This window comes from Carlito syrichta, unplaced genomic scaffold (assembly GCF_000164805.1).
Source record: "Carlito syrichta isolate Samal-C Ts95f unplaced genomic scaffold, Tarsius_syrichta-2.0.1 Scaffold305619, whole genome shotgun sequence".
Lineage (NCBI taxonomy): Eukaryota > Metazoa > Chordata > Mammalia > Primates > Tarsiidae > Carlito > Carlito syrichta.
Genome location: NW_007249715.1, coordinates 387,073 through 404,816, shown reverse-complemented (window position 1 = coordinate 404,816; position 17,744 = coordinate 387,073). Strand labels below are relative to the sequence as shown.

Genomic DNA, 17,744 nt, shown 5'->3' with positions numbered 1-17,744 from the left:
CTCCCGGCCAGCGCTCATTGGCCGACCTGAAGCCCGCGCTCATTGGCCCAAGCCGACAGGGGGCGGGTACTTCTTTGCTCCGCCTTCCGGGGGGCTCTTTGGATTTGGCTTTCGGGGTTCGGGTCTGTCCTCGAATCGCAAATCGGATTCGCGCGGCGGATGGAGGGAGTGGGAAGAGGGAAAAGAGACCGAACGCAATTCAAACCTGCACATATCTAGGTTTACAAAAGCCGAAGGAGAACGCCGGCTTCCTCTGCACCTTGGTATGAAACCTTGGGTATGAAACCATGCCCAACTGAGTCTCTTTGGGACTCAGTTTGTCGTTTAAAAGGAGGTAGGGCCGGGCTCGGTGGCTCAGCCTGTAATCCCGCGCCTTTGGGAGGCTGAGGTGAGTGGATTGCCTGAGACCGCGGGTTCGAGACCCGCCTGGGCAGCGAGACCTCATCTCTCTACAAAAAATCAAAAAATCAGCTGGGCGTGGTAGCGCATTCCTGTAATTCCAGCTCCTTGGAAGGCTGAGGCGGAAGGATCGCCGGAGCCCAGCAGGTCGAGGCTGCGGTGGCCGGGAGCGGCCACTGCACTCCAGTCTGGGCGACAGAGTGAGACTTCAACTAAAAAAATAAATAAATAAAATAAAAGGAGGTAGGGCAGGGAAGGGGCGGTGGACAGTTCCACTGAAAATCTTGAGCATTCCCAAAGCGCCCATTTTCATGGTGGAGATCAATGTGTCCCCTTTACCTCTCCAAGTTCTGGCTGCTGGAAGGTCTCTGCACACCGGGGGAGCTAGGAAACACGTGTATAAAGAGATTCCGAGGTAGTTCAGATTTTCAGCCGTAAGATTGCTTTTTGTTTCTTTTTACTTAGTAAATCATGTTCAAAAGCAGTAATAACGTACGTGGCTAAACATTCGAACAACCAGGAAATACACAGAAAAGTGAGACTCCTGCACCCGCTCATTCCCGCGCTCTTGGCCAAGGTTGTGCATTCTTCAGGTAACTGATCTTCCGCAAAGTGCCTTTCAAAGCTGCACAACGAAGCTTTAAATCTCAGTCCACACTGAGTCGGGTGCTTTGCATGCATTGCTTACTTGGAGGCAAACGAGGCAGTGTAGTACGTTCACCCCTCCCCCCACTTTGTTCCTTTTTTTTCGAGTCAGAGTCTCACTCCATCGTCCAGGCTGGAGCGCAGTGGCACGCTCACGGTCACCCTCGACCTGCTGGGCTCCGGCGATCCTTCTGCCTCAGCCTTCCAAGAAACCGGAACCACAGGCGTGCGCCACCACGCCCGGCTAATTTTTTGATTTACTGTAGAGATGAGGTCTCGTCAGTTTGCCCAGGCTGTTGTCGAACCCGTGGGCTAAGGCAATCCCCTCACTTCGGCCTCCCAAAGTGCTAGGATTATAGGCGTGAGCCACTGCACCAGGCCACCCCTTTTTACAGACGGGAAATGGAGGGACCCTGAAAGCTGCTGGACTTGGGTGTGTTTTTTTTGGAGGCCAGAACTTGCCCTTTTTTCTCCATGACTTTCTCTTACCCCTCTCTATGAATTGCAAGATAAACCATTAACCCTCCACTGGGCTCCATTTCTCCAACTGCTTAAGGTGAAACAAACCTTCACTTGTTCGTTCATTCTGCCAGTATTTGTTGAATACCTACAACATGCCAAGCCTTGTGCTAGGCTTTGGGGAGAACACTGGCCCTTGGCCAGTTCTTTCTTGAGCATGGTTAATGGGACACAGGATACCTTAAATAACTGATAATATAGAAATAAGTGAAGGAATGAATTAATGAATGAAAGGTGAACCAGCTCTTGCCCCCACAGAGCTTCCCACTTTTAATCCAGGAGAGAAATTTAAATACTTCTTGGCTCATGTATAAAGTCGGATGCTTCCTTTTTTTTTTTTTTAATGTGGTAGTTTGGGAAATAGCATGGATTTTGGGTGAAGATCAGAGAAATCCTCTGAAAGTACAAGATGTTCAGTTTGGTACAGTGTTGCTTGCAGTCCTTTCCAGCTCTCTCTCTCTCTCTCGCTCTCTCTTAATTGAAGTGGAAAAAGCAAAAAGTGGTTACTGGTTTGGCGCAGTTTTGGTTTATTGGGGAGATGAAAATAAGGGTGCATGACTTTAGATAAGTCAAACTCTCCATGACTCAGTTTCCTGGACGATAAAATGGGGATAATAATAGCATCCACCTCAACGGGTTGTTGTGAGAATCAAGCACTTTAATATGTGTAAAGTGCTTAGGGAAGTGGCACATATGTACGCCGTGCAGTAGCTATTCTTATCGTAAAGCTCATACTTGTTAACATCGCGGCGACTTTTCTCCACCCATCTTCACCGACTCCCTCTTCTGGGCTCCGCCCACAGGCTGCACATTCCCGCCCATTCCCTCCCACCTGGAAGAGTCAGAGACCTCTTCTCCTCTCGCCCCGCCCCTTTCCGAAGGCCGCAGGCCCGCGGTTTCGTGGTGCATGCCGGGCTTTGTAGTCCGTTCGCGGAGTCCTGTCGCCGGGGGCCTCGCAGGGGAATGCATTTCCCAGCATTCTTCGTGGCGGCGGCCGTAAAGCGCGGCGGTAGAACGGCCGGTTCCGGCTGAATGTCAGTGCTGGGCTGTGGGCCGGGGAGGAAGGTGGCTGGCGGTCCCTCCGCCTCCCCCGCTTTTGCCTCCTTCGCTTGTGCTGCCCGCCGCGGGCGCTGGGCCGCTCGGCCGAGCGGGCATGAGACCGTGAGGCGAGCGACAGGTCGGGGCCGCCGACATGTTTGGCCGCTCGCGGAGCTGGGTGGGCGGGGGCCACGGCAAGTCCTCCCGCAATATCCACTCCCTGGACCATCTCAAGTGAGTGTGCGGGGGGGCGGAAGGGGGAGGCCGCAGGGCTGGGTACAGGGTCTGGGCGCGTAGCCCCGGGTCGGGAGCGCTGGGAGGTGTGAGAGCGGAGTGAGGGGCGGAGTGAGGGGCGGAGGGGGCCCCGGGGGAAAGCTGTGTGGTGGTTAAGAGCGAGGGCGCTCGAGTTCGAGCGCTTGGGTTCGCACCCTGACCCCGTCGCTTCTGGCTGTGTGACCTTGGACTAGTCGTTTAGTTTCTCGGAGTGCCAGTATCCCCACCTGTAACGTAAGGGGACTCGACTTTAGTTTATGCATGCGGACTTCGTTCTTGCCAGGGCCGGACGATGGTCACCCAGTTTCCTGGGGTGGTACTACTTAGACTGGACAGCTTAGGGGTCAGGGGTTAGGGCCCTGGGTCCGGGAGTCGGGCAGAGCTGAGTTTAGATCTAGCTGTGTGAGTTTAGGCCTCAGTTTCCTCACACTTAAGATGGATGGAGTGACAGCTCCTGCTTCCTGCGGTTGTTTTGAGGGCAATTGGGTAGCAGAATGACTGTAAAACTCAGAACATGTACAAGAACTTAGTAAAGACAGTCATTAGAAGAAAAAAAGTATTTTCGGGGGGAGTCTGAGCAGGGGACAATCAGAAGTAGGGCTCTGAGGGAGGACAAGTGGCCAATAGGGCCTTGGGAAGCAGGAGTGCACAAGAGTAAGAGACTGTCTTTGCCGTCAGACCTGCATTCAAATCCTGACTGCGCCACTTAATGACTGTGTGACCTTGGACAAATTACTTCACCTCTCTGAACCTTCAATTCTCTATCTGCAAATGGGGATGGTGAACATTTTATGCAAGGATTTTGTAATGTCACTCCTGGAGAGCGGCTGACGTTGTCACACAGTAGGTGGCTAATAGCAGTAGCTGTGTTTATCAACTCTCAAGGCCTTCCTAGACCCTACCCAGACCCTACCCGAAGTGCTCTCCCTGTCCCAGATCCTTCCTGTCAGGTCTTTCTTGTGATTTCATTCAGTGCATCTCCACTATCTGTGATGATCCTGTTTATTTTTCCTTTTTTTCTGTCTCCTATTAAGCTGGTACTTCAGGATGGCAGAGGCTGCTTGGTTTGTTCACAGCCCAATGGATACTTAAAGATTGAAAAACATGAATGAATGAGTTGGGGAGAGAGGTGCTGAGCATGTAGGATTTGGGGGCAGGTGGGGAGGGTGGTGAAAAATACTAACCTCTGAGGAAGACATGACTTCAGGGAGGAAAATGGGGAGGGCAGTGCAGAGGGGAGCAGGCAAAACTTCAGGGGTAAGAAGTTGGCTGGTTTCCAGAGGGAGCTCCCGAGGATACTGACAGGAGAGAAGAATGGGCTGTGGCGTACAGTGGGTCCAGTGAGAGGAAGACCAGGTCGTGGAAGAGGTTGGTGGGAGGCGAATTAGGTGGGGAGCTTCTCCTGGGGTGGTGGGTGTGCTGTGTCTCAGCTGGGGCCTTTTGGCATGGAGTGGCATTTAATGAATATTTGTGAGTCTTGAAGAGTGGAGGGCAGGTGGGTTCATTATGTGGTGAGGGATGGTTTTCGGGCTGAGGGAGGCGATGAGACGACAAGGGGACAGGAAAGGCCCAGGACAGGGATGGGGGTGGGTAGGGCAGCAGGAATCTTAGATGGGAGGGCAGCTGCTTACAAAGGGAGAGGTTGAAGGATTTTAGGAATTCTCGAGTGGGCGGATGGGCTATCTGGAGGAGGTTGGGCTCCTGCCAGCACGAGGTGCCTGCAGGCTCTCACCTAACTCTGCCTGCCCTGGTCCTTCTGAATTACTGGAATATTTACTGACTGCTTTATTCTGCACCAGGCACTTGCCAGGGGCTTCCTGGGTGCTATTTCCATTAGTCCTCATAAGTCTGCGAGTTACAGAACTACTATTGTTCCATTTTTGTGTAAGGGCAAACTAAGGCTCAAGGCACTTCAGTCACTTGCCCCAAGGTGGCAACAGGGCCTGCACTTGCAACACTGCCTTTCTGAATAAAACTTCCTGATCTAGTCAGTTTGGGGGCATATGTGACTCAGCTGAGTCTCATCGCCAGGGGAGCATCTTTGCCTGCACCAGCCAGGGGATGGCAGAGGGCTCGGGTTTCTTTGCAGTGTCCTGGGAGCTGCTGGGTTCATTGTTCAGGTAGCATGTCCATTGGTGCTCCTTTGGAAACCCAAGGTGCCTGCCATGGGTCAGGCCGATCAGCTTAATGCACATCACAGCCAGAAGAGCCTGCAATCTGTGTATTGGTGGTTGGCTTAGAAGGTCCCAGTGACTGGAAAAGAGTGGCTAGCCATCAAGTGCCCACCCCAGTGCCCACTCTGTATTGGCTCTGCTAGCAAATATATTTGGTCTTGGGTATAGAACAGCTCATTCCCTGAGGGCATTTGCAGGCTGGTGGGGGAAGCAGCCATGGAGCCAATGACTGTGCGTGTGACAGGTGCTAGGACCACAGGCCCAGGTTCTGTGGGACCCTCCTTGGACACTTTCTGGAGGAGGCAACACTAGGTGGAGTCTCGAGGGATGGGCAGGAGCCACTATGTGGGGCTGTGGGGTACAGGAGGCAGAGCACCATACCCAGAACCTGGGGTTTGTGGCCGTTGTGGGAAATAAGACTGGAGGCAGGAAGGGGCTTGGGATTTATCTCACACTTAGGGTGACCAACCGTTTTGGCTTACCTGAGACTGAGGAGTTTCCCGGAACATGGGACCTTCAATGCTAAAGCTGAGAAAGTCCTGGGCAAACCAGTGCAAACTGGCCACCCTACCAGTGACAAGTGACAGTTTCTAAAACACTCTTGCCCTGACCTAGGGCATTGTGGGTGGAGAGGAGAGATTAAGATATTTAAAATAATTTGGAATGGATAATTTTTTTTATAACCAAAGTATCAGGGAACCATCCTCTTTTGATAGACTTTATTTTTAAGAACAATTTGAGATTTACAGAAAGATTGAGAAGATAGTACAGAGAACTAGAAACCCTTTTAAAACTGCATTATTATTTTCATAACACTCCCAGCTTGCAACCTGGAAAGGAATTTTCCTGCTATGGTGTTATTTTTGCTAGTTGGAGATTTAGTTGAGGCAGCCTGGAATAGTCAGAAGGTTATTTGCCACACATCTTGGGTGGTTTATTGCCCAGACTAGTGACAAGGCTGTGACACTGAGTGGCAGATGCCCATCTTCAGCAGAACTTTACTGATAGAGTTGTTTGATTGCTACTGAAATGTCTTTACCAAGGACTGAAGCCCACAACTGACAGAACATGGCTGCTGTTGTGTTGTTTCGCCTTGGTCACCTTTGTGTGAGGGTCAAGATTCTTGGTTGCAAGTGACAGAAACCTAGCTGGTATTGCCTTAAGCCCCACATGGAATTGGGTAGCTCCTGTCCCTGAATGCCCTGTCCTGCTCACCATGGCCGAATGCAGGCATTTAGATGAAGCTGTCCGGAGCCTGCCTCCATCCACGTTGGTGTCATTCTCAGGCAGGCTCCAGACTAACGTCATCTCAGCCTAGCAACCCCTGGGAAGAAGCCAACTGCTTTTCTTAGTACTGCCCATGGAAGTCCAGAAGCGAGTATCATTGGCGGGACCGACCTGAGGCTCAGGCCATCCCTGAGCGGTCACTACGGCCAGGGGCATGGGGTACTCTAACTGGCCAAGCCTCAGTCACATGCCCTCATCTGGAGCCAAAGTGAGATCCGCTCCCCCCAAGCTAGTGGGCTGACAGTGAGAGGAAGGGGCAGTTCCCCATGGGAGAATCGGGGGTTACTGTCCAAAGAAGGTGAGGAATGTATCCCTGGCAAGTAGGCACTCACCTACTCTTGGTATATTCAACTTCGGCTGAGCTAGCACTGACAGTTTTAGAGCTTGGGGTACAGTATTGCCATATGGGTTTTCTTAAAATGTCAGGTTTGCCATGTCACACAGAATGGTCCTAGGCACTCTCTATGTCAAGGCTAAGTTCTGTCAGGCCTTCGAAGTGCTCAGACTCTGTACCATCTGTCTAGTTTGGGAGCATGGGGGTCAGAAACATCCTTGGTAGGCAGACACTCCAGACTTTGACGGAGACTTAAGGATGAGGTGTTGTCACCAGGCAGTAGGGAATAGGGTGGAAGGAAGGAGGTTTGAGGCAGAGGAAATGGTGTTTGAGAAGATCCAGGTGGGGCGGGCCACATGTTGGCTCAGTAAGGGAGTCTATGGGGCAGGGGGAGGTGTAGGACCGATCACAGAGCCATGAGGCGGGAGAGGTCGCCAGAGCCCGGTCCCTCTGGGCCTTGTAAAGCACGTAGGGGATTTGGAATTTAGGCTGTAAACAGCACAGAGCCATGGGAAGTTTTTCAGCAGAGGAGGGTTATGGACTGGCTGCAGTTGGCCAAGCGGATTGGAGGAGTACCTACTGGAGGTGGACGTCCACGCAGGGTCTACTGTCCTTTGGTGAGTTATGGTGGCAGCCTGCTGTCATCCAAGTGCATTTTATGGCGATAGTCCTTCTCTCTTAGGACACACACGTTTCATGTGCCCATTCGAGCTCCCCCTTCTTCCTGCCCAGCCAGATGCCGGCTCTGTCCTTGAAATTCTGACCCTCCCCTGAAGGCTGCCCTGCTGACTGCAGCCGCTGAGTGTTACTGTCTTCTCTTACCTCTGTACTTGTCCTCATGTCCTGCTCAGTGGGCACATTGTCATGTACTGTCTTCTTATGGTCCCGGAGCCATTGGGCTGGCAGGTCCCACAGGTGTTTTGCGACTTTCCCCTGAGTTAGAACTCCAGGATGCGGGCCAGGCATGTCCTTTTGCATCAGAAGTGGTCTTACTCTGTTACATATCTTTTGGTCTTTCCCAGTCTGCACGTGGCTTCATGAGGGCCTTGACAGCTCGTTCACCTGAGTGTCATCAGGCGCCAGCACAGGGCCGCTAGACAGCAATTGGCAAGTGTTTGTCATGGGGTAGACGAGAGGCAAGCTGTGGTCAGCGTTTTCTTAGCAACTGCTTGCTCTGGCCAGTGTGGTCCCCGTGTCCATGCCAGGGCATAGACCGTCTCTGGACCTGAAGCTCTGCCCACACCCTTGCTGTCTCTCCCAGGCCCCTCCTTACTTGCCTTTCCGGTTGGCCCTCCCAGGGGATGAGTCACCGGGAGCAGCGCCACCTGGAAACATCTCTCATCCTCCATTCTGAGTCCACCCTGTGAGGAGCTTCTCCTTGGACTGCTGGACAGAAGGCTGAACACTGGCCAGAGGGCAGTTTTCAAGGCACAGAGTGGGGACCGTCTGGAGGGTGTCTGGCTGTGCTGAACAGGCTTTGTGTCCCTGCTTTTCCCATACGGAGATGCTGTATCCTAATTTGGAAATGAGTGTGTGTTGGGAGGTAGGTTTCGAATGCCTCCTGCCACTCTCCTGCCTTCTAACACTCCATCCAGCTCATGAATGAATCTTCGAGTAAGAGCGTCCAAAGAGGCGTGATAGGGTACAGGCCTACAGCCCCCAGCTGTCCTCAGAAAACGCCGTCACTAGAATGAACTGGGACCTAATGTTTCTGTCTCCAAGGTGGGCAGGCATAATTACTGGTTTTTGAGAGTGTGGACCTATCAGCTGGTACGGTTTCACTTGTGAAGTCTGTGCTCTCCTGAGAAAGCAGGGCTGCAGGGGCGGGTGTGTTGCATCCGTTGTCCTTGGTGAGGGACCTCGAGTGTGCCGGTCGCTGTTCCTTCATCTCCAGCATTTCAGACTCTTAAGCTCGCCTGTCAGTGTTGGCTCATGGGCAGGGTCTGATATTGGCATCCTGGAGGGCTTTTGTGGGGATGTGATAATGCTGATTGTTTCCCAAAGTCACGGAGTGGATGTCAGTTGCCAGGACCGAAGATGCGGTGCTTATTCTCAGACTCTTGTGGTTTGTTGTTGATCTGTTGCATCTTATGTATATTAGGCACCCACAGCTTCACGTAAATGCTTGGCCAACAAGTGTTGTGGACTTCATGGTTTGCATTTCTATGATACTACCCTGGGGCTAACCTTGGGGGCTGGAGTCAGGCTGTTTGGTTCTGAGCCTGGCTCACCCACCCTTCTGCGTTGGGACCCTGGGCAGGTGCCTTGTCTCCCAGAGCTTCAAGCCCACAGGATTGTTTTTGGCGTTAAATGAGTAAATACGGCTGAGGCCCTCAGAGCAGAGCCTGGCATAGGAAGCTGTGACTGTTTTGATGCTGCTGATGATTAAAATGTACACGCAGAGCCTGAGAGAATATGTTATCATTGTCACAGTCATTATCATTGGAAGAGGAACATCTTAATTTGCTGTAGTTATATGCCCAAGGTAATCATTCTGTCCTTGGAAACTTTTCTGAGATCAGGACTGAGCTTTGCACACAGATATGGTCCTCGCAACGTTGTTGATCCTCCAGACAATTAGGATCTTACTACCCCTGGGAAAAGGAGCTTTGGCTCATGTCCTTTCAGAGGCTGACTTGCCACTTTAGATATTTGCAGACAGCTGTTAGCAAAAACACTTTTTTTTCCGCTGAGGTGGGAAAAAAGATGGGCATAGAAATGGACACGCCACATGAGCTCAACCATATTAGTATCCATCGCAGAGAAAAAGACTCAAGGAGGTGGTGTGATGGCCTCTTGGACGGGGCACACCCACAGCTGCCATTCCTCTCTTGTCAGTTTCCAGCCTCTCTAAATGAATGTCACAGTTACCATCAGAAAGCGATTAAAATGTTTATATCTCTGAGGCTGAGTTACTTGATGTTTCAAAGCTCTGGAATTAGATGCAGCATCAAAATATTAAATCTTAATCCATGCAGTTTTTTCCCAAGCAAATGTATATTGAGGAGCCCTTCCTGAAACATTATGTAAAACAGCGTGCTCCGGCCTTGTGGGCCATGAGGCAAGCAGGGTGCTGGAGTCACCACCCTAGAGCTTTAGAGCTTGACACTGAGGCAGTATTTCTATCTATCAACAATAGACATTTAGAAAATGAATCTTTCAAACAACACCATTTATCATAGCATTAAAAATATCAACTACCCAGGACTAAATCTAACAAAAGGTATGCGAGACTCTATCCAGCAAGCGCAGGAAGAAATGCTGTAACTATCCAGTGTTACACTACTGTAAAGTTGTCCATTCTTTCCAAATTTAGCTTTAGATTTAGGACAGTTTCTAAGGAAGTTTTAGCCGGTATTTTTGTGGAAATTGAGAAGGTGATTTTAAAGCGTTATATGGAGATTAGAAGGGCCGATAATAGCCAATATGATATTGAGAAACAGAAGGAAAGGAATTGGAGGACTTACATTACCACATGGCAAGATTTATTATAAAGCTCATTAATCAGGCAGCATGGTGGTGGCACAAGGATTGACAAATAGATCGATGGAACTAGAGCATCCAGAAAGAGACCCACATGTGGAGTCACTGATTCACTGACAAGGGTGACACTGGAATGCAGTAGGGAAATGAGGGCCTTTCTGGAAAAACGGTGCTGGGTCAACTAGATTTCCACATAGAAACAATTCATTTGGGCCAATGCCCCATACTGTTCACAAAAGGTCCCGCATGTACTCCAAGTTAAAATGTGAGGGTAGAACATAACTTTGTTGGAAGAGAACAGCATTTCTTCATGATCTTAGAGGTAAGTAAGAATCTCAAGTTTGATACAAAAAACACTATCCAAAGAAAAGGTTGATAATTGGGCCTAAAATTAAGAACCTATGCTCATCAAAAACTCAGTATAAAGAGAGTGAAAAGGTAAGGCACAGTCAGATAGAATATTTGCAATATGTATCCCCAGTGAAGAATTTGTGGTCAGCCTATGTAAATAACTCCATCAAATAAATAAGAAAAAGCTACTCAACCTAGTAAAAAATGGGAAAAGACTTGCAGAGGCACCTCACAAAAGAAGGTGATCCATGAACATAGATGAAAAGGTACCCAGCTTCATCAGGCATCATGCAGTAAGACTGCGCTGCAGGTTAGGTGCAGTGACTCCTGCCTGTAATCTCAGTACTATGGGAGACTGAGGTGGGAGGATCACTTGAGCCCGGGAGTTTGAGACCGACCTGAGTAGCATAGTGAGATCTTGTCTCTCCAAAATATCCAAAAATTAGCAGGACATGTTGATGTATGCCTGTAGTCCCAGCTACTTTGGAGGCTGAGGTGGGAGGATTGCTTGTGCCCAGAAGTTTTAGGTTGTGGAGAGCTGTGATCGTGCTTCTGCGCTCAGCCTGGGTGACAGAGCGAGACCCTTGACTCGCAAAAAAACGAAAACCCAAATGCAGTGCCACCATATACCCAGCAGGTGGCCCTACTGACAAAATCACCGAGCGCTGGGCTGCTCAGGAGCAAATGCGCTGGACTGCTCAGGAGCAAATGGATCTCTCAACTGGCTACAGGGCTGTGGGTGAGCCGCTGAACGTCCCCACGCCTCGGTTGCTGTCGTTTCCTGCAGTGGTAACACTGTGCAGGTCCCCAGGTTACTGTGCGTCAGAGGGTTCCTTGCACATGGGAGCTCCTAGACTCCTCAGCACTTGCAACCCTGCCCTTTCTCTGTCTGTAAGGGCTTTCTAGTAGTTCTTAGCTCCCCCTGCCCCGAGCTCCTTTAGACAAAGCAGGTAGATAGCACTTGTATTGTACAGAAAGCAACTCATTCCTCCCAACAGCAGCATAGCAGGTAGGTACTAAAGTATTGAGGTAGTATTGCTGCTCCCCTGAGGTGCACAGATGTGATAACTGAGGTACACAGATGTGAAGTCCCGCTCAAGATGCCCCAGCTCATAAGTGATGGGCATGTGCTGAGAGCCAGGCATTCTAGCACCAGTGCCTCTCAGGAGTGACCCAGACTCCCTCTTCCCATGCTGACTCCTTTGGACCCCCTGCCACTCCTCCTCTCCCGAGGTCTTTTTTCCCCAGCTCTTTGGCTCCAGCCTGGTTCCTTTCTCCTGTTCTTGGAATATTCTGTCTACTGTAGGAGAGATAGCAATAAGGCCCCGTCGTCATGGCCCAGGCTCGTAGGGAGAGTGGCTGACCTGCTTCTGGTGAGTGCCCACTGCATGCCAGGTGCCACGCTGGGCTCCTTCTGTGTGTGATCACATTGACTTAGGAACAGCCCCGTGAGGAGGCCTTTGACTGTTCGCACCATTTTGTCTGGTCTGAGCTGCAGAGAGATGAGGTGCCTGTCCAAGGCCACGGTTAGGAAGGGGCAGGGCCTGGGATCCAGCCCAAGTCTGCCTGCACTCTTCACCACAGCCCTGTGCTGTCACTTGCTGTGTCTGGTGTTTGGCCCCCTGGCTGTGTTCAGACTCATATCCTCTAATCTAACTTACGTTCATGAAGCATTTATGGAGTACTTGTTGAATATCGTACATTTGGAGTATACTGGGGGCACCAAGATCAATAAGATGATGTTGCTGACCTTGAGGAACTCAGGTCTAATAAAGGAGGCAGATCATTGCAAGTCAGAGTGGTCTATGCAGCAGCGAATGTATGCCAGTTCAGAGAATGTATGAGGTACCAGTGAGGAGGGAATGATCGAATCCGCCTGGGAGGGGCAGGAAGGGCCTTCTTTTAGGAAGGCTTTACTAGGAGATTCCTGAACTGGGTTTTGAATGAATATGAGTTTACTGGTTGGTGAGAACCATGAGGGCTTTCAGACAACTGAAGCCAGACCTGGCCCTAGAGATTTCAGCTCTCCTTCCCTGTTGGGGGTTGTCTGTGCAGGCCCACTCACTCAGGCCACTGCTTCCCATCAGGCCAGCAGTGTGATGTATGATGCAAAAGGGTGTCATCCTCCACTCAGAAGAAAATCCCAGTGCTAGCAAGAATCTGCCCCTCCCCCACACCGCCAACCATGCCTTGTCACTGGCAGGGTGTCAGACACACGGGACTGCATGGAGAGTGTCACTGAGAGCTACAGCTGGAGTGGTGCAGTGGCTGTCCAGCTTCTGTGGAATTGGGGCCCTGTACCTGAGAGTTCAGGGGTGCGGGGCAGGGAGCAACTCAGGTGATTCCAATGCAGGAGGCTGCGACCCACAGTTTGGAAAACTCTGCTCTTGAGTCTCGAGGGGAAGATGCCCTTGAGGCAAGATGAGGACATACGGACGTTTGAGTGGGTCTCCCCGCGGCCCATCCTGGGGTGATTCAGGTGCTGCGGAGTCACCTTATCCCAGGGGGAGCTGGCCTCATGCCCTTAAAGGCAGCCCTGTTGGAAGATTTGGGCACACACACATGGTGGAGGAGTTACATTTTGGGAGGGCTGCTCGAGTTAAAATCGATGTGGTTTCGAATGAATGAATGAATGAATGAATGCTTGAGCACACTATACCTTTAAAATATAACCAACAGTGACACCGTTAATAACTAAGCCCCAGCCCCTTAGGCACAGGCTGCCTAACTGTTTCATCCTCAAGGCTCTGCTCTTTACCCCTGTGCAGAGAGTGTGGCTAGGGCGGTCCTATTAGCCTTTCCTTGCCTTGCTCTCACCAGCCCCCAACTCCCAAACTGAAGATGGCCTAAAAGAAATCGGGAGGTGACTTTTTCTGAGTCACTTCCTCTGTGTTTGCTTCTCCTTCCCAAGGCTATGGCTCCCTCGACAGGTGAAGTTATCTGGATCTGTGGGCCCTGAAGAAGCCATCTTCAAAGCTATGCCAGGTGGCACTCACAGGACATCCGGCCAGGCTGCTTCCCCACCCTGCTCGGGCCTGGCCTTGGTGATTCTGGACTGGGCTGTGTCTGGCCCGGTGACTGTTTGGATGGATGAAGCACGGAACCACAGCCTCCCCAGCCCAATTAACTCTGAATTTAGCAATCTGTTCTCAGCAAACAAGACTGTTGCTCTTGGACTGCACACCACCCACGCCATTTGCACCATGAATTCTGGTGGGCGGACTGCACTTTGGGGGGCTATAGCCGTCCCAAGGGGGGTCTTGACAGTGTGTACTGTGACTCCATCTCTGAGACTCAGCGTCGCCTGACTGCGGTCCTGTGTTAGGCACTCGGCCTGACTGTTTGTCTCCACTTGTGCCGCTGGTGTCAGTCACCAGGGAGTATGTGGGGGGGGGGCTGATGCCTGCTCTTTCCTTACACCTGCTGATCGGAATCTCTGGGGCCCCTGCTTGGTCTAGTTCCCCAAGAGACTCCTGCACACTGAAGCTTGAGAAGCTGTCTTCAAGGCTTTGATGATTCTCTCGTCTTAGTTTGGGCTGGTGTCTGGTTACTTAACATTTCAAAGCATCATTTGCCATTTTTCTTGGGTGGTCAGTTATGTCTCATCTGAAGGGGAAATGGTGCTAACCAATTTGTGACAGCATTTCTTGTCCCCCAAATGTTGCTAATGATCATTGAACTTGGCTTTCGTTTCAGTTGGTAACATTGAATTTTCTTTTCTCTCAGGTATCTGTATCATGTTTTGACCAAAAACACCACAGTCACAGAACAGAACCGGAACCTGCTGGTAGAGACCATCCGCTCCATCACTGAGATCCTGATCTGGGGTGATCAGAATGATAGCTCCGTATTTGAGTAAGGACTTCCTGGGATCTTTGTTTTTCGATTCTCCTTTATTTGAGTGTTTTTCTGAACGTATGTTATGAGTCATTCCTGATGATGTCAGGATTTGACGCCCATTTGGTCTTGCCCAGATATCTATCTTTATGTCTATCTATCTATAAAAAGTGCCCTTGAAGCACTGGGGAAATGCCGAAAACAGGAAGTTATGGGAATGAGTGTCTCTAGAAAACCTGAATTCATAGAGAATTTTCCTCCAAATGGTGTCTTGTTAGGTATCTGTCCAGGGTGGTCAGATTCTATGACCCTGCTGGGGGAGAGTCACCGAGGGCTCCCAGCTGCCATGTTTGCTGATGGCCAGGCACAGTTCTGAGCTCCTGATGAGGCAGTCCAGCTCAGTCTCCTGCCTGCTCCAGGGTGCAGGCCCTGGTGGTGTTGCCATTTTTGCTTAGGGTCACACGGCTGGTAGGTGGTGAGGCAGCGGCCCACACCCTGACCCGAGAGGGCCTCCTCCCATTCTCCTCCTCCTGGGTGGGTGAGCTGTCCTAGGCCAGGCTCATTATCTCCCTGAGCCTCAGTTTCTTCGCCTTTAAAGGAGAGGGAAAAGTTCCCTGTCCAGTGCCTGGTACAGAGGAGGTGCCAGTCAATGAGAGCAAGTGGCAAAACAGGTATGCCTCCCGGACAGTTGAAAAGCAACAGTCTTAGTGCGGAAGGATTTGTAACTGGGTTGTGGCGACCACCAAGCACACAGTCACGTGCATATGGTTAATTTCCGTGATAAACATTGAGGCCACTTAAAAAACCTGTTTTAAAAAGTAAAGGTGTTCTGTTTCCAACCTGGTTTATTAGATATCTTTAATTGATTTTTCAGGCTAGCTCTGTATTTTCATGGAAGGATTATCTAATAAAGCTACTGCTGGAAAATACAAACTCCTTCAAATGCAAACCTGTGAATGCTGGCTATAATTCCCAAAGGAAAACATGTAATAAAGGTGTTGCTTACAAATAGAACTAGATTCCTTTAAGGTTCCTTGGGGAATTTGCTTGTTTGTTTTTATTTATTTTTGGAAATGAGAAAGATCCTTGGGCTAAATATCAGAAATTGGGGGGAAGCGAGGGAAGGAGCAAGGGGCACACAGCCACCCATTGGGTACCCAGTCCACTGCCAGGGGTATTGCTGGAAGCCCACACCTCACCTGCGTGCAGTTTACTAGTATAGCAAATCCTTGCATGGACTCCATAACTCTGAAATAAAAACAAAAGATGAGAAACAATGTCCTCTTGACTGGAATGGATTTTCTTAGTCCATCTGCCATCTTAGAAAAACTGCTGAGCTCTTGGGGTCCCTGTGATTCTTAAACAGCTGCCCAACAGAGTTCCCAAGAGCATTTTGTTTTTAATACATTTTAAAATTTTGTAGTAATTTTATATTTACAGAAAAGTTGCAAAGATAGTACAGAAAGTTCCCATATGCCTGTCATCTGGTTTCTCCCCTTGTTCCCTGTGTCTTACTTCATGAGTGTGCATTTGTCAAAACTGAGAAACTGATGCTGGTACATTGTTAAGTGAACTCCAGCCTTGATTTGGACTTTTTGCCTGTTTTTTCATTAATGTTCTCTTTCTGCCCCCGATGCCATCCAAGCTCCCACAGTGTGTTTAGTCGTCACGTCTCCCCAGTCTTGTCTGGTCTGTGACGGTTTCTTTGTCTTCCCTTGCTCTTATGACCGTGGCAGTTTTGAGAAACTGACTAGGTCTTCTGTGGAGTGCCCCCAAATCTGGGTTTGACTGATGTTTTTCTTGTGCTTAAGCTTGGGGTAGTGGGGGAGAGTGCTGTAGAGGTGAAGTTCCCCTTAGGCCATAACCCTCATGGCCCCTGGTGCTGTCAACCTTCCTTCCCTGACTGGGGTGGTGTCTGACAGTTTTCTCACCTGTAATTACTCTGCGCCTTCCTATGCTGTTCTTTAGAAGGGGGTCACTAAGTCCAGCCCACTCTTTCAAGATGAGGGGTGGGAATTAAGTTCTGCCTCCTAGAAGAAAGGAGTGTCTACGTATATTATTTGAAATTCTGCTTGGAAGAGTGTCTCTCCTTCCCTTTATATATGCGGTCATTTGTTTATATCAGTGTGCACTCGTGGGTATTTATCTTACACCTTGGGTTATAATCTAGTACTAGGTCATTTATTTTGTTTCTCATATCATCTTGGCCTTGGCTGTTGGGAGTGCTTTCAGTTGGCTGCTTGTGCCTTTGACCTGCTTCTGTCCTTTCTTGTTTTTTAGCATCTCCTTCCTTCCTGGTACTCATCTTGTGTTTTCCCTACCGCAGCCTTAGAATCAGCATTTTCCAAGGAGTTGCCCACTCCCCGAGGGCATTTAAAAAATCTGGGCTTGCCTGGGCTCAGTGGCTCAGCCTGTAATCCCAGCACTTTGGGAGACCGAGGCGAGTGGATTGCCTGAGCCCGTGGGTTTGAAACCAGTCTGGCAACTTGGTGAGACCTTATCTCTACAATGAATAAAAAATTAGCTGGGCATGGTAACGCGCAACTATTGTTCCAGCTACTTGGAAGGCTGAGGTGGAAGGATCTCCAGAGCCCAGAAGGTCGCCACTGGGGTGGCCGTGAGTGTGCGTTCTACTGTACTCCAGCCTGGGCGATGGAGTGAGACTCCAACTCAAAAAAAAAAAAAAAAAAAAATCTAGGCTCATGGATTTCACACAGACCTACTGAGTGAACCCTGGGGTGCAATCTAGGTACAGAGGTGCAGATGCTTTCACAAGTTCCCAAGGTGGTTCCTGAGGTGGTCACAGTGCAGCAGTGAGTTTGCTGGGAGTCACTGATGTATGCAACCTGAAGTGAAGGTGGACAAAATAGGTCAACTGACAGAAGTACTTTGGAGGTCAACATGAATGGCAGGAACAGGCAGGCGGCCTCTCAGAATCAGAGTTGACACAGATTTTAGGGGTCTTTTGAGGTCAGTATGTGTTCATTCATTTGCCCTTCATGGATTCACACAGAATAATGCAGCCCTGACAAGTTCCAGGCCCATGACCCCACCATTGGAGCTGCCAGTCAAGGGGAAAGGCACCCTACACTAAGCCAGCCAGCAGGTGCAGTGACTGCAGGGACTTCTTCTAGGTATCCCAAATGAGAGATTATCTGGTCTTAGCTTCTGAGTACAGAGAACACATACCTGGAGACACCATTTTCTCCCTTTAGAGAAGGACATCGGGGGTCCTGTTTCCAGAAGAGCCACGTGTACCCACAATAGCCTCTGAGAAAGGCAGATGCCGACTTGGGGACAGGTTAGACGGGCTAGGGTTTCTCCAGCACATCAGTGCCTGCACATTTCTTTCTAGTACCTTTCCCCTAGGTATGGAAAATTTGGGGACCAAAACTCTTTTACTA

General features: G+C 50.1%; 1 protein-coding gene across 1 annotated transcript in view; it reads left to right on the top strand.

Moving 5' to 3' along the window:
• The first annotated feature begins 2,528 nt into the window (after positions 1-2,528).
• The window catches only part of CLEC16A (C-type lectin domain containing 16A), a 212,941-nt gene continuing 197,725 nt past the window's right edge, over positions 2,529-17,744 (top strand). Inside the window, exons 1-2 of the mRNA XM_021714311.1 lie at positions 2,529-2,835; positions 14,230-14,358. Of these exons, the coding sequence (XP_021569986.1) occupies positions 2,756-2,835; positions 14,230-14,358 (209 nt within the window). The 5' untranslated portion in view covers positions 2,529-2,755. The remainder of the gene's footprint in view (positions 2,836-14,229; positions 14,359-17,744) is intronic.